Source organism: Nuphar pumila, chromosome 9 (assembly GCF_984573655.1).
Source record: "Nuphar pumila chromosome 9, dmNupPumi1.hap1.1, whole genome shotgun sequence".
In the NCBI taxonomy this organism is placed as follows: Eukaryota; Viridiplantae; Streptophyta; class Magnoliopsida; order Nymphaeales; family Nymphaeaceae; genus Nuphar; species Nuphar pumila.
This window is the reverse complement of record NC_143257.1, coordinates 119,383,700-119,409,429: the sequence shown is the minus strand read 5'-3', so window position 1 is coordinate 119,409,429 and position 25,730 is coordinate 119,383,700. Positions and strand designations below refer to the sequence as shown.

Below are 25,730 nucleotides of genomic sequence, written 5' to 3'. Positions count from 1 at the left end.
TGTTCCATTAATAACTGGCCATTTCAATTCATTGGAACAACTCGATGAATTTAGTCGATCCTTTTAGGAGGCCTTAATGACCATAGATAGAACCTATCCAATTTTCACAGTGAGATGGTTGGCTGTTCACGGGACTAGCTGTACCTACTGTTTCTTTTTTGGGGTCAATATCAGCAATGCAGTTCATTCAACGATAAAATAAATAAATCTAATCCAAATTATAGAGCTATGACACAATCAAATCCGTTGAATTGAATCGTACCAGTCTCTACTGTTTTAAGATAAGAAAATTTAGTTTCGCATTTAAAAGATGAATTAAAGTTGAGGATGTTACCTTTCAAATATACCAAATCACATCTCAAACTGACACTCGGATAAAAACAAATTAACCTATCAATATTGTGGGGCTGTTTCAAGAAAGAAAAGCTAGATTCCTTTTGATATTTCTAATCATGGTTACAAGATGAATATTATAGGCTGTTACTTGACAATAATAGGATTCATATCATGCAATAACAAAAAAAAACAAATTTTTATTTCATTCCACAATCAAAAAGTTCTTTCCTATGAGAATACATAAGATCAATGAAACCCATATGCCATACACATGCTGCAAACATCCTTGCATAAAGCAGCCATATCATAAACGTTTGCCTTTTTGCACTTATTTTCTGTTGTGCAAACATGATGCTGATTTCCGAATTTCCTTTTTCCATCTGTTATACTCTCTGCAATGCCAATGCTGGGTTGCTCTCTTGCCACAAGATCAATCTTTTCCTTGATGGCCTCCTTTACATCTACCACCGAAGTGAAGTCTGTGACATGAATCCAACATGGTGCAGACCACTTTTCTCCCTCAATCACAGGACAACTCCCATGCAAACTAGCTGGGTCAGTTGTTCCATCTGGCTTAAGGCTAAAGAAGAGTACTGCATCCCCTTTCTTAGGCTTCACTGGAAACAAAGTAGAGAGAGAATAAGCATTGATTGGATAGCATGACTGAAATGATTTATTTAAAACAGTCAGAATAGTAGCATAAAAGGCAAGTAAGCAACAAAATACCTGGTTTTAGAAGGTAATAAGGAAAGCATAAACTTCCAAATAGGTGTGGGCAATGGGCCGGCTCGATGGGCCAAGCCGACCTGGCCCGCCATGGGCTGGGTTTGAGCCAAGATTTTAGGCTCGGCCCGTTAGGTACCGGAGTCGGGCTCGGGCCATTTCGATGGGCCTGAGTTATTTATTAATTTTTTAATGATATATTTAAAAAAAAAATCAACTATAGCATAGTAACTTGATAATTATTACTATTTACCTAATTAGTTGCATTAATTTTATGAAAATTAGAAAGATAATTAGTTGAGTATATGAAAAGTTGAGAACTTGTTAATTATTACTATTTACAAATGGATTTAGGTCTGGTAAGGTCAGACCCGGCCTGCTTTACATTGGCTCGTTGGGCCAATGGGCTGATCTTCAAACCCAAGACCGTTAAGAACCGGGCCATCTCCGGGCTGGCCAGATGCCCACCCCTAGTCCCAAAGAAGGTGTCTGATGATATAATTTCGAAAAGTGTATATATATATATATGTGTGTGTGTGTTCTGATTTCCATTGTTCCAAGCAAATGATTATTTCGAGAAGATCCATTTGTAAGGAATAGGCTATTGGATTGTGGGTTTCTGATGAAAATGTACTATTTTATGATCCTTGAAATTTATATAAGTTTTAGGCCGTTGATTTTTGAAGCCATATAAAAACAGGACAAACCCTTTCTAATATGGTTTATGAGATTTACTGGTTCCTAATAGGATGATCCAAGAGCCGATTCTTACAAAACAAGCCAAGTATATCATATCTGTAAGATTAGACTGCAGAAAAAAGAACCGAAAAAATGTAAAAAATGAAAAATTAAGACCATCCACACGGTGTAAACAGGACGAGGAACTCTCTCTATATATAGGGAGTAGTGCGTAGGTGCATGATCACTTTCAAACATGACCAAAACGAATTTGCGCTGAGCATCCATTGCACGCTGAGTGTCCATCGCACGTGCGATGGATGCTTAGCATCATTATTTTCACATAAACACTTTTAGCGCGACAAAAAGTTGCCACTAAAGGTATGGGACCTTGAGGCATCATTATTTTCACATAAACACTTTTAGCGACGACAAAAAGTCACCACTAAAGGTATGGGACCTTGAGCATCATTATTTCCACATAAACACTTTTAGCCATGACAAAAAACCACTGCTAAAGGTACAAGACCTTAATTTAGCAGCGACTTTTTGTCGCACTAAAGGTGTTATTTGGTGCAAACTTTCATTGAGAGTCCATTGCACGCGCGATGGACGCTCAGCACGAGTTCATTCTGGTTATGTTCAAAAGTGATTATGCACCTACACATTTCCGTATATATAGGGAAATAAAAACCTACAAAATGGGCCGGTCGCTAAATGAAACATGTTATTCGATTTTTGGTGTTTTTTTGAAATTCTAACCGTACAGATGCTTGTTTTTATAGGAATCTCTTCTTGGGGCATTTGATTATGATGTATGGATAGGTTTTTATAAGGTTTCAAAAATCAACAACTCATAATTTTCATAATTTTTTTTTACGCTCTAAATACTATATTTTCATCCAAAATTCATGATCCAAGTATCTATTTCTAGTAAATCAATCATGCTGAATACATCTATGGGGTTTGAGTTTAAAAAAAAAATAACTGAAAATCAATTAGCATGTTTCATTTAAAACCGTGCCCATTTTATAGGTTTTCATTTCCCTATATATATATATATATATCACTAGAATATGAGAACAAAAAATATGGGCATTTTCAACACTTTTTTTGCAAATCCAACCATGTGGATGTGCTTGGCATGATGATTTTTCTAGGAATGAAACATTGGCTTGTATATTTTTTATGAAAAAATATGATTTTTTAATGCTTGAATATTTATGAAGAATATGAGCCATTGATTTTAAAGCCTTAAAAAAACTCATTTATGCATCAAAATGGGATGATTCAAGAGTTTGTTCTTATGAAACCAAGCATGTAGATCACATTCGAATGGTTAGATTCAAGAGAAAAGAATAAAAAATTTATGAAATTTGTGGCTCACAGGTAGTTCTCATGTTTTCAGTTCTCATATTCTAGTCACTCATATACATATATATACAGGGAAAAAATCAATACAGTTTGGGTTGTGCACCTGCCAAACCCTTTCTTGCACATTCTGAGTAAGTATCATCCTTTACTTGAGTTACACCCTGCAAACCACACTTTACATTTTAAGAAATATAAAATCAAGGAATAAAGTGCTAAATATTACAACGACTTGCCTCAGCATTGGGAAAAACTGTTTCCCCTCCTTTTGCAACATCTGATAAATACATGAGAACTGTTGCCATCCGATGGCCGCCGCGAGCAAGGTTCTTCTCATCTGTGAAATAATCAAAGTGGGGTTCATACTTTTCGCCATCTTGATACCGCAGCACTTGGATTCCTTCAGCATTTTCTGATCATAACAATTTTTTCAAGTACCCATTGAGCTTCTGTTTGCCAAACACTGTCTTATTTTTTCTGAAGAAAATTTAATCAACAATATAGAGGAGACCATAGATTACCTTTTGGTAGGAATGTCCAAGTAGCGATTCTGCTCTCTATTTTCCTAACACTTGCATCCTTCATATCAATATTCAAGAAAAAGAATGGGAACAACTGATCAGAAAGACGAGCTGTTTCAAAACAAATAAAGGGTTTTTCTATTTTGCTCATGACAACATTGGCTTGATAAACTGTCTAAGAAAAAGCAAGACAATTTGTTTGATAAGAAGAAAATGAAAAGTTTTTATTTTTTTGCCGAATTGGCAAACCTGCACCTATGTTACCTAGGCACCAACATATCTTGACCTGAGCTGAAAATTGCTACTTCTGAACTATAAAGTGTTCAACACTATTTGGACATGATGCACACCATGTCCCAAGTATTAGATACTGTAGGAGGCGTTTGATTGTGCGGACAGCAATGTCCGTGGGTCGCTACTGCCCATGCCCCCATAAACATCACACGTGTGGGATGACTAAAACATGGTGTCCCACACGTCCTCCTGGAGCAGTCGTGTCCAGGACACTTGGGACAAGAACCACAAAAATTAAAACAAAAAAAAAAGGAGTAGAACACCTGAAACAAGAGCTTAACTTGTCCAGGACACCTCTGTGCCCAGACAAGAGTATCCAGACAGGCTTGTTCTACACAGTTGGGTCCGTGCACTCAAAAACCCCTTTATGTGTGATGTATAGACACCTCAAAAACAAACCATATATGATATTTTACAAACTATCTTTTGTTTTTTACAAGTATTGACTATACTTTTGAATAACGGTAGCCTCTAGCACCAAATAGTTTCTTGAGTTCTATTTTCTAAACTACGAGCAATGGTGACGTCTAGCGCCAAATAGTTTTTTGGGTTTTAGGGCGCGTTTGATACACTGGACGCGCCTGGGCGGGCTGTCCCACGTTTGATACGTGCGGACAACATGCACAGTGCAGGATGCAGCGCCATAGTGACAAACATTAAAAACGGCAAAATCTTGTTTTCCAAAAACCCGTGAGAATTTGAAAATTTTTCATAAATCTCGCATTTTTTAGGCAATAAAAAAATTTAAAAATATAAAGAATATTTTTTTATAAGAAATTATTAATAAAAATATTTTAAAATAAAAATACACGTTTTTTTTTATGATAAATAGCAGTTTAAAACGTAAATATCACGTTTAAATCACAGTATTTATGTTTTTTTCATAAATCTCGCGATATTTTAAAAATCTCATGAGAAATTGCCGTTTTAAACTTTCAGGCAATTTCTCGCGATATTATCGCAAGATTTTCACAAATCTCGCTATATTTGTCACTATGATGGGGGAGCGCATCCTAGGCAGTTAAGTTTGGTGGGACGGGGAGCGTCCCGGACAAACGCCGAGCGTCCTGCCCTGCGGCGTGGCGTTTGTCCCCCATGTCAAACTTGTCCTTATTTTCTAAAAGAGTTCTGTAATTTTCTACCTAAACTTCAAATGTTTTAGAAATTATAAACATTTTCTTTATCATGCATTTTGGTGAAGGTAACCAAGGCGAGAAAACATTAAAACTGCAGACCAGCAGAGCCTAATTAAGGAACAATTCCACCAGATAATTATCTCGCGTGTGCAAGTGCACACACACACACACACACACACACACACACAAGCTCATTCACCTGCCCCCTACTCAGGAAAACCCCTGTGCTCGTACGGACACTGCTCAGATAGCCATCCCCACTTTTATGATCTGCCACCATAGATTTCTTAAGCTTGCTCTTTGCCTGTGATAACCCAAACACCACAACTCAGCCATATACATGAATTTGGATACATGGACGAGTCTAAAACCATCAGATAAAATCTTTCAAAAACAAAACCATCGAATAAAAGGGATCCAAATTACCAAATTGATAATGTGGTCACACTCCTCGTCGGACAGAAACCCTTTGTAATAGAAAGCCCTAATTAATGCAAAAATAACATAAATTATGTTGTAATTCAATGGAATCCATAAAGAAAAAAAGAACAAACTATTAATTTCAAGATCCAATGTTTAGGATTTGGATTTTAGTTGTATTGGGGTGCAAAACTTGATACCATACCCGGATCCGATTATTAAATGGATCTGACTTGGGCTACTGACAATAATGTGATCAGGCTGACGGTGAGAGATCATGGGTTCAAGTATTGATGCGGCCGCTTCTTGCAAAAGGTTAAGACTGACTGCAGTCAGCATTTCCCCAGCACCCTGAAATACGGGAACGCGCTAGGTGTCCTTTTGCGGCCTCCTTTTTAATGGGCCGACGTGGGTTACTGACACCCAAAAACTTGGGGAGCGTTTGAATGGCGGACAATGCTGGATAGGACAGCGTGTCTTGTCCTGTACTGTTTGCAGACGTTTCAGGATGTGCTGTCCTGCTGCATCCACGCACAATAGAAAAAACCTCTGTTTTTCTTTTTTATTGTCCATTTCCCGTCCGTCGGTTACTGTTCCGTGGAGGTAGGGAACAACGCAGACATTGTTTTCACGTCTAAGGAACACACCAAATCAGCGTCCCCGCATCCCTCATTTGCGCGGGCGTGCAGACATTCATGGAGCCCGCGCTCGGTGCGTCCAGCGGACGGATACTCAAACACCCCCCTTACAAAACCCACCTCGAACCTAGGACGAAGGAGTCATTACCTTTACCGCCTCCTTTATCAACAACAATGACCACTAGGAAGTAATTTGGGTAGTATCCCAAGATGGTGCTACAATTGTTTTCTTTTTTAAAGGCAAGCTGGGGTTAGGCAGACCCACAAGTTATTATTCAACGTACCACTGGGTTTTGAACCTGCCACCACAAGGAGAAGTGCACTGACAGCTCCTACCAACCACGGGGGAGCCCCTGTTTTACTCCGAGGGCTAGCTAAATGATAGTACTTGCCGGTGATCAGAAAATCAGTGGTTTTCTCCGTGATTATCTAATGGAGAGAAGGAATTCATACCTTGGACGCCAAGAAACTTGACTGACTTTGGTGGGATCAAAGCCATAGGAAGGATCAGCGACTTCTTCAATTCCAAGAAGAGAGCGGTACCTGCAACACCAAAAGGATAGGTAAAGAAAAACAAAAGATGAGAGAAGAGATGAGAGAAAAAAAAGCCTGGCCCTTACAGTTCTTTAAGATCAAGAGAGTGAGAGGGATTGAGGTGGGAGAAGAAGAGCAGTAACAGAACCAGCAAAGCCATACTTTTGATAGTGATGATGAACAAGAAGAAGCAGAAGAAGAACAGTGGAGGAGGAGAGGATCGCAGAGCGAAGGTTCCGCATGGTGATCTATAAAGTATGGCTGGTTCCCTCCTTCCTCTCACAAGTTCCCCAGTTTATCAGCAGTCTGATGGCCGCACACTGATATAAAAACTCTCTCTATCTCTAAAGTCAAAGCTATTTCTGTTGGCTGCTTTAAACTTTTGATAGTGGTTTTGGAGATCCCCATGAAGGTTGATGTGAGAGATGGAACTTTGGGCAGTTGGACTCATTTGTCTATTGGTGAATAAGACGTGAGGATGGTGCAACAAGTGGGGTTTCTTTCAGGTGGAATGGTCAAAGGCTAGCTCCTGCCCTCTCACCATCCACTTGGCGGGTCCCCACAACAAATAACGGGCCATGGTTGCCAGGGTGAAACGGTGTCTCTTGCTGAGAGGGTGGCCCCGAAACACAAATTCATGTGTTCCCGTGTGTACGGAGGAATATCTTGGGAGCCACGATAATTCATATGCCAGTGTTGCCCATGACGACTTTATAATAAAATAACATATAAAAAAAGTAGATATGCTTTTGATGAAAATGTCTTCCCATACGATAGATATGCATTAGACGAAAATATTCTCCCGCTCTCCGTATATACATTTTCACGTTCCGCCTTTATTGTAGCACAAGCTAAAAATAAAGACAAAAGGAGGAGGAGAGGGAGAAGCAAAGAAAGACACTTGTTAGATAAAAAAACTTTTCCTGGTTCGTTCCTACCTCGTGGAGATAACTATAAATCAAACGACTGGTTCGATCATTGGTGGGCGTCAAGGGAGATTTGTCGGTCATTTCTTTTTACAATCTTCTCTTCTTCTTCGTTTTCGTTAGGCAGTATGAAAAAAAGCAATGAAGCACAAACATTTCAACAAATGCCATTAAAGCGTCGTGAGTACCTTTCCATGTCATCGTGCTATTGTTGAAGAACGTATGTCATCATGAGTGTCATTAAGGCATTGTTTTGTTATTCCAGGAAGATTTTATTGTTTCAACGGTTAGAAACCTGAAGACATTTGTAAGACGTTGGGACCTGTTGACAAAAATGCTTGGTTACAGATGCGAGCAAAGGCCTCTACCCCATCCGGTATCATCCATTCACTCAGTATATGCAATGTAACACAAATTGTGGTTATAGTAACATGTATATCGATTTGTAAGATATTGTTTTGTTTATAATATATTATGCTGAATTGCCGTATATCGATTTGTAAGATATTATATGTTTTCTAGTGTCGATTTGTAAAATATTATTTTGTTTGTTGATATCAATTTATAATATTATGCTGAATTGCCGTATATCGATTTATAAGCTATTATGTGTTTTCTAGTAATGATTTGTGAGATATTGTTTTGTTTGTTATTATCGATTTATAATATATTATCCTGAATTATCGTATATCGATTTGTAAGATATTATGTGTTTTTTATTATCGATTTGTCAGGTATTATTTTGTTTTTTAATATCGGTTTGTAATATATTATGTTGAATTGTCGTATATCGATTTGTAAGATATTATGTATTTTCTATTGTAGATTTATAAGATATTGTTTTGTTTGTTACTATCGATTTGTAATATATTATGTTGAATTATCGTGTATCAATTTGTAAGATATTTTGTGTTTTCGAGTATCGATTTGTTAGATATGGTGTTGTTTGCTAATATCGATTTGTAAGCTATTATGCTTAACTAATCGATAGTCGTTGTTATATGCATCTTGAATAAATCGTAGTAAACGTATGCGCAGGCTAACGCAAATTGATATTTTGCACATGACAGTGTTGAGCATATCAACTAGTTGCAGTGAAGATAACGTATCTCAATCATTGGAAAGTCATGAAGCAACGAACATCTGTACTATCGACGCACCTGAAGAATTGAATATATGCACTAATGATGCACATGATAAGAAGGGTGCAGGCATTGTATTCAATCTTGACTTAAATATTCCAGCAGACGAATTGCAATTCGATAATGAGGTAGACGATCATGACAGTGTACTTGACAAAGGTACAGGCATCTCAAGTCTACATGATAGTACACTTGACTCTGTTCTCGTAGAGGAAATACAGTTTAATAATGAGGAAGCTTCATACAAATTTTATAATGGTTATGCCTTAAAAATTAGCTTCAGTGTTAGAAGATATTCTTGGGCAAAAAATGCACAGGGTGTCGTGGTGAGAAAGGCATATGTTTGTTCAAAGTAAGGTTGGAAGAAGTCAAGTAGAAATCCAACAAGGAGCAAGCCAGATTCAAGATGCGGCTGTCCAGCAAGAACGGTGTTAAGAAGACTTCCGAATGAAAAATATGTAGTTCGTACTTTAATAAATGATCATAACCATGAATTAGCCGCTTCATTTATGACTTCTATATTAAGGTCACATCGTAAAGTAACTGCAGTTCATGTTGCAATTACTGAAATAGCTGATACCGCTGACATTGCACCAAGGAAGACATACAATTTCTGTGTGCACGTAGATGGTGGTTGCGAGAATGTACCATTCACACCTTTGGATCTAAGAAACCACTTGAGAAGGAAGAGGTTAGAAAACATGAAGAATGGAGGAATATGTTCTTTGGTTGATTACCTATAGAAAAAATCAAACATTGACCCTGGTTTCTTTAGTACAATGCAACTAGATGAAGATGGGTATATTGTGAATATGTTTTCGGCATATTCAAAGTCAAGAGTAGATTAAGAATGCTTCAATGATGTGCTTGTTTTTTATATAACTGTGAAGATTAATACGGAACATTGGCCATTTGCGCAGTTTGTCAGAGTGAACCATTATTCACGGAGTTGCATATTAGGCAATGCTTTTTGTATGACCAAACCAAGGAAATCTTTGAGTGGTTGTTCAGAGTATTTACACAGGCAATGAATGGAAAACACCCTAGAGTTGTACTTACATATGGTGATCATGCAATTGCAGCTGTAGTGTCTCATGTATGGCAATATGCACATCATCGCCTATGTTTGTGGCATATCTTTCAAAATGCAGCAAAGAACATATGACACTTTTTTAATCAGAAGGCAGGGTTTGATAAAGAGTTTAGACAATGTGTACTTAAGAGCATAGACGAGGTCACCTTTATGTCTGTTTGGGAGCAAATGATTCTGATGTACGACCTTGAAGACTGTATGTGGTTATAACATTTATATGCAGACAAAGAGAAGTGGGCATTGGCATATGAAAAACAATACTTTTGTGCAGGTATGATAAGCACACAAAGAGCTGAATATATGCATGCTACATTGAAAAAAATATTGTATTCATGTTTAACAATGTTCCGTTTCATGGAACAATATGAATTATTTGTAGACGGTCTTAGACAAAATGAGCTTGAACAAGATGTGAAATGCTTCAACACCCACCCTGTAACTTTGGGCATGAAAATATTGACGCGACCTGCAGATCTGTATACACTAACTGTATTTGAATGGACTAAGAAGAAGGTTATATAAGTCATGAATTGCAACATAGAAGGACGTATGCAATATGGGAATGTGCATAAATACCATGTTGTATGGGATGGTGAAGAGTATCCAAAAAGGCAAGAAGCATATGTTATGTACAATGTTGACAACATAATAGTTGAATATATGTGCAAAATGTTTGAATTCAAAGGTATTTTATGTCATCATGCATTAAAGGCACTTAATCAAGAGAAGATACAAGAAATACCTGAATCATATATAATGCGAAGATGGATGAGACAAACAAAGATTGAACTGCTAGAGATAAATAATGTCAGTCCATCTAGTGTTGATGAGAAGTGCCAGATAGTCTCTCGTTATCAACAATTATGTAGGTCATTTATGCATGTTGCAGATTTGGCATCGAAAAGCGAAGAAGCCTATGTATGTATAAGAAACGTGTCAAGGGAATTACTTGAAAAAGTGCAGTTAATTTATCATGAGTCTGTTGCAGCTCGTGAAGACCAATCTAAGAAAACACGATCGAACAACATCAGTAAAAATCACGCTTTTCCTAACCCTTGTGAGAAGTTGGGTCGAAGCGTAAACATCATCTTCAATAAGTCAGGAGTAAATGTTGTAGATTATGATGGAAATATTCACCTAGTGAAGGGTATCAAAAGGAAACCTGCCCCTGATCGCAATCGTCAGAGGACAAAGGGTGCACTGGAATTGGTTGGCAAGAAAATGTCTAAAAAACAACCAACCCCTGAGCAACCCAGCCCTTCGCATGAACAGATATGTAATACAATATATTGTTTCTCATATAAATTGTATTACGTGCAACCTATCAATATCTAACTTGTGTAATTTTCAACATGCAGCAATACCATACAGACGTGCACTACATTGTTGTAACCTGCAATCCACCTGACCTGTTTGAGTGGAACGATCAAGGTTGTTAAATGCGATGAGGCGAAGTGAGGCGTTGAGCCTGTTATGAAGCGAGGCGTAAGCCTCGAGGCGTTGAAGCGTAAGCTTCATGATTAAAATAATAAAATATATAATATTAATAAAACAATGAAAATTTTAAATAAAAACTAATAATAAATAATAAATGACAATATAAAATAATAATAACAAGTGAACAAAGCAAATGAGAAAATCCTTGTCTTTTCATGAATTCATGAAAACAAAGTCTCTACATCTCAAAACCAGTAAAAAATCATAAGGAACCAGTAAAAAATGGCTCTAAACCGGTCTCAGAAGGGTTGTATCGGTCACTAATCTGGTTCAGGTGTCAATATTATCTAGACCATATTACGAATCATATCCGATTTAATTTGAATTTAGATTCGATCCATAACAAAAACTTGAGTCTGACTTGGTCCAAACAGGACCCGGGTCAGACCTTATCCGAATTGGATCTGGAGCAGACTCTATCCATACAAGATTTGGGTTTGACCCAAACCACATAGGATCTGGGTTAGACCCTTTCCACACAGGATCCGGGTCTGACTCAGTGACCCGGTCCAAACAGGACACAGATTTGAATTTAGACCAGACCCAAACCCAAAACCATTAATGCGTCTGCGTTTGATCCTGGGTCAGGACCGACCCGATAAGATCCGGGCAGACCCGATCCACCCAAAATGGGTTTGGATTGGGCCCGCCACCGGGTTGGAATACCCGGTTTGTCCTGGTACCTTGCTTTAAACTGAAAATCCTATGGCTTTCGGTTTCTGAGAAAACTGAAAGCCATCAGTTTTTTTCTCAGAAGGGTAATGATGACCCACATCGCTCACGTCGCCGATCAATGTCACCCTGACATTGGCAGCCAGTCGAAAGGCCGTCGATGATGGCAACCGTCACTGACAATGCATCATTCTTTGGAAACGATGGTTTTATGAGAAAACCAGATAAATGCCCCCTTCGATATCCGGTGAGTGAAAAAAAAAGATGTCGGTGAATCGACAACTGTCTATAGAAGAGGTCCCCCAAAGCTTTCTGGTGATCGCACCTGGATGGTCGGCCAAAGCATAGATCAACGAGGGCAAATGCCCCTTTTTTTTTATATCTAGTGAATGAGGATGTCGCCGGTGATGTTGTCGGTGAGGCAGCGACCCCCAACGACATCCAACTCTTGCTCCCCGATGAGGGCACCTCCAGGAGCTCAGCGATGGTGACATTAGGTTGAGTGGCCACTGATACAGGCACATACCCATTTAGCCTCCCAGTTACAAGGTATGTCACCGACAAGGCTGCCGGTGACTCAGTAAAAGTCACCATCAACGAGGGCATAATAATAACAAGTGAACAAAGAAAAAAAAAAAGCAAGTTGGGGCATTTACTTATAATCTTTGTTCTTGACGAATTCGACGACGATTTCCTTCTCCGGCTGGATCTAAAGCATCTTCATTACTAAACACATAAAAGCAGTCGCCTTCTTGTTCCCACCATACGTTCCGCCGGAATGGTCCAACTCCATGGCCTTGTCGACGAGGGTTTCCGCGGTGAGACCGAAGCATTGCTCCTTCTTGCTCCTTCCAGTAGGTGTTTTGATAGATTTTCGACCTCAAAACCTTCTCTACAAGATTCTGAGGGTTCGTTTCGTGGATGCTCTTGGCGGTCGGATTAGTTCTATTAGCCATTCAACTCCCTCTCTTACACCCTCAAATTCCGTCGGGAAACTTTAACGATTCTAGCAAAAATGGCAAACGCCATCACTTCCTCACTGCAACAATTTCACCTCTTCTGATCTCTTTCGAAACAAAATCGAGAATCGGAGACGACATTCAACATGATGCACATGCCTTAGAAGTGAAGCACATTTCGACTTGAGGCGTGCGCTTCACATGAGTGAAGCGTGTGTTTCAAGCCTAAAATGCTTCACTGCAACGCCTCAATACCTTGAGCGTGCGCTTCGCCTCTGAGGCGTACGCTTCAGGTATTGAAGCGTACACCTCTCACAATACTGGGAATGATGGCATAAGTATGACAAGTCTTTTGGTATGTAACAATTTTGGGAGGATGTTCGCATTTCTTGTTGAACTTAATGTAGTGTCTGATATTGTTCTGTTTCATGACAGGCTCTGTTCAATTCAAAAGTGAGCAACGCAACACTGGAATCGTGTGTGATTCTTCAGCTTCAAAATAGTTATATCATTTAACTTTCTTATCTTACAAATCGTTGTAATGTTTAGCATTCTATAATTCTTTGTTGTAGTTCTATAATTCTTTATTGTAAATTGATAATTTTTTTTGTAATTCTATAATTCTTTGTTGTAAATAGATAATTATGTGTTCTAATGTTATAATTCTTTGTTGTAATTCTACAATAGAAATCATACTACAAATATCATAAAAATTGACATTAGAAAACACATAATATCTTACACATCGATATACAACAATTGAGCATAATATATTACAAATCGATATACGGAAATTCAACATAATAGCTTACAAATCGATATTAACAAACAAAACCATATCTCACAAATCGCTACTCGAAAACACATAATATCTTACAAATCGCAAAAGGGATTAGCGATGTATGCAGTGCACAAATGCTTGTAATGTTTGCCCTTCATTAATGAAAATCCAATAAGCGATTAGAGACGTGTATTGTTCATAAATCATTGTGATGCTCACTCTACGTGAGTGAAAATCACAAAAGGAATTAGCGATGTATGCAGTGAATAAAGGCTTGTAATGTTCGCCCTTCGTTGACATAGACATAACCCGTAAAAGCGATTATAAAATATCATTGACATAGACATAGCCCGTAAAAGCAAATCGCGATAGCACGTAGCCTTCATACGTCATTGTGTAAATCACAATGGTATAACGATTTACACAATGACGTCTATGTCAGCCACATCTGAATAAAAATTGTACTGTGCATGAGTATAAATCGCGGTAAAATTGCACAGTCAATGTTTGTGCAAATCATTTAACTTTTATCAATCATTATGTAAATCGCGATAGGAACATAGCTCGTAAAAGCAAATCAGTGGCGTTTTCATGCTACAAAATGCTAAACGATAATTCTGTGTTGTAATGTTATAATTTTTTGTAATTCTACAATAAAAATCCTACTACAAATATCATAAAAATCGATACTAGAAAACACATAATATCTTACACATCAATATACAAAAATTGAGCATAATATATTACAAATCGATATTAACAACCAAACAATATCTCACAAATCGACATTAGAAAACACATAATATCTTACAAATCTATATATGACAATTCAGCATAATATATTACAAATCGATATTAACAATTTATACAATGTGAATTTTGTACACAGTCTTACAAAATTTGTTATAAATGTCTATACACAAAAAGTTTAGAAATTGAAAGTTGAACCAAAAATTGCTCTCTCTCTCTCTCAGCAGTAGAACGAAACCATATTCACGTTATCCTTGAGAACAAGTAGACGTTTAAAATGACTTCCTCGTACTTCTGGGGGGCTTGTGTCCTTTGTAGCTTTCTAGGTAATCTTGCAGTCTAGGTTTTTGTATCATCCTCAACTAGAAAATCCTTCAATTCTTCACATAGTTCTTTGCGGAACCAGGTATATCATCTTGAAAAAAAAATCAGAAATAAGAACAATATAAAAATGTAGTAATCAATAATATAGGTTAATAAATAATGTTTAAGTGTACAACATACAACAATGAATTTTGGTGCTTGTTCATAGTATATTGCTTTAATATACTTCATTACAAAGATGTCACAATCGATGTCATTATTTTGTAAAGGAGCATCCTCTGCGACGTGAAGCCTCCACGGGTCAATGTCGACACCCAACATGTCTTTGAAAAATCCAACCTGTGGTTTATGCAAAAGCAAGTAAATTTTGAGCCACGGTACAAGATACAGTAATCTTAAATATAGAAACTTACTAAATGCACAATGTCACGGTCTACACCAATGTCATAGTCCAAGGAGTTGTATAGTCATAATTTTTGTTCTCGTACAACCAACACGTATAAGACCCAATACTTTTTCGATTGCCACAATGTAGGAATCAATATCTGCAAATTGATTATAAAATATCTTAAAAAATGCATATAGAAATGAGTATTGATACCATAAAAATTGATGTTAAGAATCAGCATATAAATCGATATTAAGAATCAAACCAATATCTTAAATCGATATTAAGAATCAACATTGAATCAAAACATATTAAATCACTATAAAAATTCCTATTGATAGCTTAAAAATAGATATTAAGAATCAGCAGAGAAATCAATATTAAGAATCAGAACAATATATTAAATCGATATTAAGAATCAACATAGAAATCAATATTAAGATTCAGAGCAATATCTTAAATCGATATTGAGAATCAAAGCAATATCCTAAATCGATATTAAGAATCAACATAGAAATCGATATTAAGAATCTAAACGATGTCTTAAAAATTGATATTTAGAATCAACATATAAATCGATATTAAGAATCAAAACAATATCTTAAATCGATATGCAAATTCCTATTGATAGCTTAAAATCGATATTAAGAATCAAAATAGGATCTTAAATAGATTTAACATCTTACAAATCGATATGGTCACAAACCTTTTCACTTGAAAAAAGTCTGACATTTGGTCATCGTCACCCCAGTATTGTATTCCGTCTAGAAATCCAGCTGCGTATGACATTCGGCGGACAATACTTTGTTGAACGAAATAATAATAATAGTAAGTTTAAAATACGAAGGTATATTAGTAAAGAAAATAACAAAATAAACATATCAGATAACTGATATACCATAAAATAAGGGGTAACGATGCAGACCAACATGGTTCTTCCCTTGCTTTGAATATACATGACAAAATCGTGTATAGTCTGTTCAGAACAAATGTGCATTTGTTAATATACATACCCATGGCATACATTAATGTACAACTGAGAGTGGTTTCATACGTACAAAATTACTGATAGTGTGTCCTTCTACAAATTCATCTCGTATCTGGTCGATGTTCTCTTTGAGCACTTTGCTGAGTTTTCTGGCACCTTGTTTTATAGATGTACTGAAATTAGCTGAATATTCAGTAAAATAACTGTAGCATTATATTCAGTAAATAAACTATAAATGACGTAAAAAGGCTGAAGCAGGTTATAGAAATCGAAGGTACCTTTTTTTGTGAACGTTTGACTGAATCGTAGCGTCCTTCTTTGACGTCGATACAACTTGCGCTTAGGAGGATGTTAGAAGAAACATCGGGTTTTTTGTTCGTTGCTCACGAAGCAGGTTATAAGAAAGGCTCCTTTTCTTCTTTAAATGAAACATCGCCTATTCCATGCTATTAAAGGAAACCTCTTGTGTGCCTTGCGGAATACGATTCATTCATTTATTGTTCACGTCGTTTCACAACTTGCCAGTTTTCAAAAATCATGCAATGAAAGTTTATTAACAAATAAATAAATTACATTGCACATTAATTAAAAGACGTTGTTTCATTTGCTAGTACCATCGACATGATATTATTACGTGTAAATGAATGACACGTAGCATAACATCAATAGCGTGCCAGATCCTAAACCCTATACTAATGTTATGCGACATTTCTTGCAACTCAAAACTAGTAATCGCTATACATAATAAACTCAAAACTAGTAATCGCTATACATAATAAACTCAAAACTAGTAATCGCTATAATTGCTATCACAGGAAGTACAAATCGTGGTAACTGCATAATCGCTATACTTATTAATCGCTAAACTAAATAATCGCTATCACACGAAACACTATAAATAATAAACCCTAAACCAGTAATCGCTATACGATTTAGCAAACAAAAGTACAAATAATGGTATCTTCATAATCGCTATACTGAGTAATCGACATATTAAGTAATCACTATCACAAGAAACGCTAAAAGTAATAAACTTTAAGCTAGTAATCGCTATACGATTTAGCAAATGTAAGTACAAATCGTTGTAAGTTCCTAAACACTATACATATTAATTGCTATACATAGTAATTACTATCACAGGAATTACGATACATAATAAACCCGAAGCCAGTAATTGCTATACGTAAGTACAAATCATGAAAGAGTTAGTGGCACTTATGTGTTACACTTATTAAGGAAAGAATTATATAATTACAACAAAGAATGTCAAAGATACATAAATCACATATGTTTCTTCGCTTGCGCTTGACGAGTCAAATAGACCTATAACTCGCCTCTTGCTTGCACTTGGTGGAGTCTTTTTATTGAGTGGCCTCTCCGTTCCCTTGATCTTATATTACCCACTGGTAATCAACTCAACAAGCGACCCAATTTGTTTACTCAAATTCTACACGTCCTTCCGTAACTCCTTATTTTCACTCTTCAGCATCGTAAACCTTTGGTTGGACGATACCTTCTACTTTGGGAGTTGTGTTTGCTCCTTATCGTGTAATGCAACAAATGAAAACGTAGTATCCGCCGAATAGACACGATGGACGTTACGTCTATGCTAGAGGACTACATGCTTGGGGACAAGAGTGACCTCACTTTCAGGTTGCTTCAACTCAATCTGTCGATTTCCAAGCATGGGTTGCCAATATTTTTTGAAATAGTTGGGGTCATATTATCGTTCTTTATAATCATATGGTATGACACAAACACCTCCTTTATTTCAGTTATCCAATTGTTCCCTGAAGCGTTTGTGCCAATTCACGTTTGTGGACCCACCACTATTCATCTTCCTTTTCAATGCCAGAAGCAATTTTGGTATCGACTGTCCCAATCTAGCTTGTAGAAGTACTCAACTACCATGCTGCATCTCGGCTTCACATTTGCTAAAGAGCCAAATATCGCATACAGACAGTCTCGCAGCCTCGACAACAACATCGTCATCCTCATCCTCCCCATCCCCATAAGGTCTTCACACAACCTGTACAATCAAGATTATAGTTTAAATATAGACATAATTATTCATGCAAAATGCTGAATGTGATAACGATTTGTACTAAAGAAGACAAAATGTTGAATGCGATTATTAGTTAAGAATGCTAAACATTACAACGATTTACTGTAATGAAAGTTAGATGCAAATGCGATAACGATTTGTACTAAGGAAAATAAAATGTTGAATGTGATGATTACTTGAGAATGCTAAATATTACAACGATTTACGGTAATGAAAATTAGATGCAAAGGCGATGATGATTTATACTAAGGAAGACAAAATCCTAAAACAATGATTACTTAAGAATGCTAAACATTACAATGATTTACGCTAATGAAAGTTATGCAAATGCGATGATAATTTTTAGTAAGGAAGACAAAATCCTAAAGCGGTGATTACTTAAGAATGCTAGACCATATAATGATTTACGCTAATGAGAGTTAGATGCATAGGAGATAACGATTTGTACTAAGGAAGACAAAATCATAAAGCAATGATTACTTAAGAATGCTAAACATTACAACGATTTTAAACCATTTACCTTATTTAATTACAGCATATCTAAAATGAATTAAGCATTTTCGCACTTGACATTTATTGAAGCCTACGCGCCGATCATGAGAAAACCACAAACCGCAGGGCCACATTAAGGACGCAAGACGACAATATGCTCCCAAGTCCAGGCCTACAAAAATAATATATTAGTAAGACTACAACCTTCAACGAGCCTAGTCCACAAGCATTAAATATGTAATAAACAAATACCTGAACAAATGGCCAAAACCCCCCGACGGTTTTCGTACCCCTACTCGCACGGTAAAGTTGACTATACAAGTGTGCGAGCATAGCAGCAACCCATGCCCAATTGTCGACTTCATCTAAGTCTTCTAGGAACTGCAACCATAAGTAACTTATTCTCGATCCAGAACAATCGAAAAATAAAGTCCAAAAAAATAAAGAAGGAAGTCGCTCAACTCTTGGTCAACTGCTTCAGATGCACATGCAGCGAACCAACCTTCTAATTTATTACGAAAAAAATAAACTTTCATCGATGACGAATTGCCTTCACCAGAAATACACTCACGTCATTCCTCCATCGACATTCCTCCATCGGCATTCCTAGAAGGGTCGTGCAATTGTCATTTGGGTTATAGCTTGAATCCCGTGTTAGGACAGCACTGCCATGGCACTTAACACCCTTAATATGTGCCACATCTTCTAGGGTCATGGTCATCTCAAAACCCCCAAACTGGAATGTGTTTGTCTTATAGTTCCACTTATTGACCAGGTGGGTCAATTTTCAAAATAATGTTGGTGTAGAAGGCCGGCGAGGTGCATCTTTCATAATCGGTCCTTCTGATATTCACTCAGCTTTCTGAACCACGATAGAACTACAGGCTACATACACCACCCTTTCATCTTTTCACCTGCTACTCTGCTTCTCTTCTGACCTGCCTGTAACACAAAATATCAAATCACAGTTAATCGCTACAAAGTAATCGTTATATATAGTAATTGCCATTGCAGTAATAGTTATACAGAGTAATCACTATCACATTAATCGCTATCGCAGTAGTCGCTTTAAAAAGAAATCGTTATACGTCATAATCGTTGTACATAGTAATCGCTATACATAGTAATCACTATTCATAGTAATCGTTGTACATAATAATACATACAGCAATGCATCGCGATATACAATAGCGATTAACGTACCTTGGTCATACTTTCCTCCTCTTCATCCCCTTCCTTCCTCTGCTTTTGTACTTCTTCCTTCTTTTCGTCCACCGTCTGCTTTTTCCTTTTCCTTTCCTTCTCTTTCTCCTGCTCTTTCTTTCTTTTTCCTTCTCTTTCGCGTCTTGCTTCTTCCTTTCTCTTTCCTTCTCTTCCTCGTCATCCTTCTCCTTCCTTTGTTTTTTCTTCTCTTCCTCGTCCTCCTTCTCCTTCCTTTGCCTTTCCTTCTCTTCCTCATCAGCCTTCTCCTTCCTTTGTCTTTCCTTCTCTTTCTCGTCCTCCTTCTCCTTCCTTTGCCTTTCCTTTTCTTCCTCATCCTGAATATGCTTCCTTTGCCTTTCCTCTTCCTTCTTCTTCAATTATCTTTGCTTCTCTTCCTCCTCCTCCTCCTCCTTCTTCTTCTTATTCAATTGCCTTCGCTTCTCTTCCTCCTCCTTATTATTGCTTTGCTTTTCCCTCTCCCCCTCCTTCTTTTGCCTTCACTTCTCTTCCTTCTCCTTATTCTTCCTTCGCTTCTTCCTCTCCTCCTCCTCCTCCTTTTGCCTTCGCTTCTCTTCCTTCTTCTCCTTATTATTCCTTTGTTTTCCCCTATCCTCCACCTCCTCCTTCTTTTGCCTTGGTTTTCTTTGCTTTTTTTCATTATCCTCCTCCTTCCTTTCATTTTGCTTATCTTCGTCATCCTTATTCTTCTTTTTCATCGTTGGATTATCATCTTCAATATCTGATGGATTAGGCTCCGATCTATACTTTATCAACAATTTTTTCCTTTCTTTATCATTCTTAATCTTCATTATTCTGTAGTACACTTCTACTTGCTCATACAAAGCATACTCTTGGACAATTACGTCAAGAGTTTTCCTCGCTGACGACGAAGCGTTTCTTCTCTTAGGAATATAAGCCATTGGAAACATGTATAACACAAAAACTTACCGAGACAACAAAGGGTGCTCTCGCAAAAGAAGATGAAGCGTTAGAATTTTTGTGAAACGTTTAGGCGGAAATATTGCAAAGAACTCCTTTTATAGCCGAGGAGTTTAATGCTTATGGGACCCGCCAAAGATTTTTTGTCGGTTCATATTTTTGGCGGTTCACGTCTTATAATAAAAGATTTTAAAATGACGTCATTATCGGCCACAAAGATATGCCTTTGTTGCGAAAATATTGTCACAGTATAATGCAATCGGATGATCAAATATCATACAAATCAATATAGAAATTACGGTTGATAGCTTATAAATCGATATATAGAATCAGGATAGAAATCGATATTTAGAATCAAGTCAATATCTTAAATCGATATTAAGAATCAAAACATCTTAAATCGATATGAAAATTCCTATTGATATCTTAAAAATTGATATTTAGAATGACAACAATGTCTTAAAATGATATTAGGAATCAAAACAATATCTTATATCGATATTAAGAGTCAGCATAGAAATCAATATTAAGATTCAGAACAATATCTTAAATCGATTTGAAAATTCATGTTGATATCTTTAAAATCGATATTTAGATTCAGAACATCTTAAATCTATATGTAAATTCCTATTGATATCTTAACAATCGATATTTATAATCAAAACAATATCTTAAATCGATATTAAGAATGAAAACAATATCTTAAATCAATATAAAGAATCACAATAGAAATCGATATTATGCTGAATTGTCGTATCGATGATTAATATATTATGCGATATGCATATCGATGTGTAAGATATTAGGTATTTTCTAGTATCGATTTTTAAGATGACATACAAAATTTTGCTTGATACCGATTGTCCTTTTACGAATTAATTTTATGAGCTTTGTATAAGTAAACATATCCTACCATGATTTATACAATGACTGATTCATAAAAGGCCGAAAGAAAAATACAATAAACAAATCGACATGATGTTTAGGCATAGTAAACTATAAATCGAGTTAACTTCAACAATACATTACAAGCACATTCATTTACAAAATATATGAGTGTTGCACATTCTTTGCTTCTCATGCAAATATCTTCAGCTGAACATTCTTTGCTTTCAGAGTGTTGCACATTCTTTGCTTTCAGAGATCCTTCAATGTTATCACTCCTGGCACAGAGTTCATATTTCGGCTAGCAAGAGCTCTAGAAAGGTATATATGCGAATATGCTTCACAAACATCAACTCAGGCACTGTCCCCTGAAAGCAACCGATTCTATGTGCATATTTATCATGAAGTATATCGAAGGTAGGCAGATATTTTTCCAACTACGAATTACGGTTTGCGAACAATGAAGGGTCCGACAATAGGAATAGATCAAATAGATTAACATCAACATCACCCTCTGTCTATCATGCAGAATATTTGTATTTGCTTCTGTATGGCAACAATGATTGAAGATGATTATGGCCGTTATATTTTGCGTAAGCTTCAATATACTTCACGACAAATACACCATAGTCGTATGTGTCATGAATATATCGATGTATATACAAAAGATAACAACCATAATCATCATCGAAGATTATACAGATCTTTCCTCACGGCGTGAAACAACTACGTTATCAGCATCAAAACCCATCTATCAAGCACAGGTAGAAGAAACATAGAAGAACAAAGAAGAAAGAAAAATACAAGGGAAAAGAAGAAGAAGAAGGCGGAGGAGAAAAAAGAAGAACAAGAAGAAGTTGCATTGCCGCAGAAAAGAGGGAGAGAGGTTAAATAGATTCAGGTTTTAGACATGGACAACGAGTCGAGTAAGGTAGGGTCGGGTAGGGTAGGGTTTTACATAGAATAGGGTTTTACATAGATCTATATTAGAGTTTTACATATAATGGGGTTTTACGCACGTGTACACAAATTACGTTTAGACTTAGTAAAGTAAAAATTGATTTACAACTTGATAACTATTAAAAAGTTGTAAATCGCTATCACTGTTATATAGAAGAAGTGTTCTATCACAATCTGTACAACAACAAACATTAAGTTAAAGTTGTAAATCATTATCATTGTTTTATAGAAAAAGTGTTCTATCAAGATCTGTACAGCTACGGACCTAAATCGTTAACGATTTGTCCTATAGCGATTTTTGTTTACCAACTTTGTCTATGTGAACGATATCCTATCGTGATTTTCTTTTACGAGCATTTTCTACGTGAACGATATGTCGTGTCACGATTTACCTAATGATTGATTCATAAAAGGCGGAAAGTAAATAACTTTAAACAAATCAACACAATGTTTAGACTTACTAAAGAACAAATCGACACAATGTTTAGGGTTTAGAATTTAGGATTTCGGGGTTCGGAATTCTGGTCTTGGTTTTAGGGTTTAAGGTTAAGGGTTTAGTAATTTATTAAGAGTTTAGGGTTTAAGGTTAAGGGTTTAGTAATTTATTAAGGGTTTAGAGTTTAGCATTAGGGTTTAGTAAGATATTAATGGTTTAGGGTTTAGGTTTAGGTTTAGGTTTAGGGTTTAGGGGTTATGGTTTAGGGTTAGTGTTTAGGGTTAGGGTTTAGGGTTTAGGGCTTAGGGTTTAGGGTTTAGTAATATATTAAGGGTTTAGTGGTTGCCGTTAGGGTTTAATAAGATATTTAGGGTTTAGGGTTATGGTTTAGGACTTAAGGTTTAGGGTTTATGATTTAGGGTTTATGGTTTAGGGTTCAGGGTTTCAGGTTTAGGGGTTAGTGTTTAGGGTTTAGGGTTTAGATACTTGTAGTATGTAATTGAAACCTGTGAGTGAGGAATAACAATTGTAGAAACATGAGGTGGTCATTTGCATGTTCAAATCGTTGCTCCTTTAGCGACTTCTATGGAAATCGTTTTAAAGCATCGTACTGGTAATTAAATAGTTGTCACGTGAATTGCTATCATCAACAATTATAAATCACTATTGCATCAAACATATAAATCGTTTCTAATTTAAACATACAAATCACTGCTTCAAGCTTATAAGTCAATGTATAAATTACACCCTTTATAAGTACACATCATTGTACCGTTTGGGCTTCAACAGTAAACCTCGTTGTACAATTTAGCAAACTTGAGTACAAATCTTGGTAACTTTATATATCATAAATTGCTACTACGTTAAATGTATAAATCGTTGCTGCTTTAAACGTATAAATCATAACTCATAAATCATAAATCGTGTCGATTTGGCTTTGTTACCAAAATATGTGTTATTCAATATTTGATGGATCAGGCTTCGCGATTTGTATTTATGATTTATAAAGTTACTACGATTGCTGTTGTCTAGGGTTTGTGAGGCATAACAGTACTTACGTTTATCATATCGATTTGTAATAAGAATAAGCGATTATGCTGAATTATTGTATCGATTTATAGTATATTATGCGATATGTACATTGATGTGTGTGTTCAAATCTTTTCTCATTTAGCGATTTCTATTAAACTTGCTGCACATTATTTGAAGTCTGGATCATTATAAATAGATATTATGTGTTTGCTAGTGTCAATTATTACGATATTTGTCGTATGAATCGCGTCAAAATATGCTAATACTATAAATCATTACTTTTATTAGCATGGTAAATAATAACTTGAAGATCATTACAAATAACTGAATCACCTTTTCTTTGGTAGGGTCAACCCATTCTTTGTAAAGATCTTCAATTATTTCTCTTCGATGACTATGTACAACCACCAATTGAAACAATATTGAACATAACAAACATCTGAGAAACTGTATCAATTTGAATGGTGCAGTGGGCTGCCATTACGAATGAGCTCGTTTGCTTGCAAAGGATATGTGGGATCTGACCCATGATACAGAGTTGTTGTCAGAACTTCTGCAGAAGAACATGGAGCTATCAGCTGCAGAGTATACTTTTGAATTTGCTCTTGTTGATTCAATATCTAATAGTTCATTAGTTGCACGACAAAGGGTGGTCTGACAACAGACGACGGTAAAAGATAGTCTGGCAGCAGACGACGGCAAAGGGTGCTCCCATGGCAGCAGACGACGCAAATGGTGCTCCTCTGGAGGTGTAAAGGTGATCCAGAACGAAGAGGGCAACATATTTCGAGGTTGAGACTCTTCAAGTAGAGGTGTTGCTTAGGGCAAAAAAAAAAGGTTATCCTCCATTTTCTGGCTGGAGGAGATTTTGTTACATTATTTGAAACATCATTTCATGGCGCTAATGGCGGGAAAGGATACTTTAGTCTTTGCAAACACACTGAACTTTGATGCTAAGTGATGCAGACACACACGAGGAAACGAGCCCCATGTGCTTACATATGTGGCGCTCATTCAGACCCGAGAACACGCACCTGTCTGTTCCGGGGGGGGGGGGGACATATAACCTGCTATCCTCTTGCTGACATGCTTTAGTCCATGTTTGGAATCTAGGAGTCTGAGGTAGCCTCAGTGGAAAGTGTGGAATCATTGCCAAAGTTTTTTGAGATTGATGCAGCCTCAGGAAATGATGAAACTGGGATGGTATTTAACGCCTCTAGTTTCACATTTCTTTCCACCTACATGGTAGTTGCCAAATGCTACACTAGTTTTCACACAGGTGCTTACTCTAATGACCTTCTCATTGCTCTTCTAATTATAATTTCAACTTTTCAGTTGTATTCCAAACAGATGCACAAGTGGAAGTGGTAAATCCTTAGCTGAACTGTTCTACTTATCCCAAACAACCATGTGGATTTGTTAAAACCATATGTTTTGAGGATTTTGTACTTGCATCCTTAGCTACCACCGGAAAGATTCCAAATAGGGCCTTAACTTTAGAAATCAAATCCTAATCATATGCCAAAACATAACTTTTTGTGTTTTGA

The 25,730-nt window shown here is 36.7% G+C and overlaps 1 protein-coding gene across 1 annotated transcript; it reads right to left on the bottom strand.

Annotated features, from left to right (window-relative positions):
• Positions 1-530: 530 nt before the first annotated feature.
• LOC149829076 (putative prolyl 4-hydroxylase 6) lies at positions 531-6,867 on the bottom strand. Its single transcript, XM_090017270.1, has 8 exons — positions 6,738-6,867; positions 6,571-6,660; positions 5,486-5,543; positions 5,259-5,363; positions 3,630-3,687; positions 3,345-3,520; positions 3,215-3,272; positions 531-953 (listed from the first exon to the last, which is right to left on the bottom strand). Exons 1-8 carry the CDS (start codon positions 6,809-6,811, stop codon positions 583-585), a joined length of 990 nt encoding a protein of 329 aa, XP_089873396.1. The 5' UTR covers positions 6,812-6,867; the 3' UTR covers positions 531-582.
• Between the last annotated feature and the right edge of the window lie 18,863 nt (positions 6,868-25,730).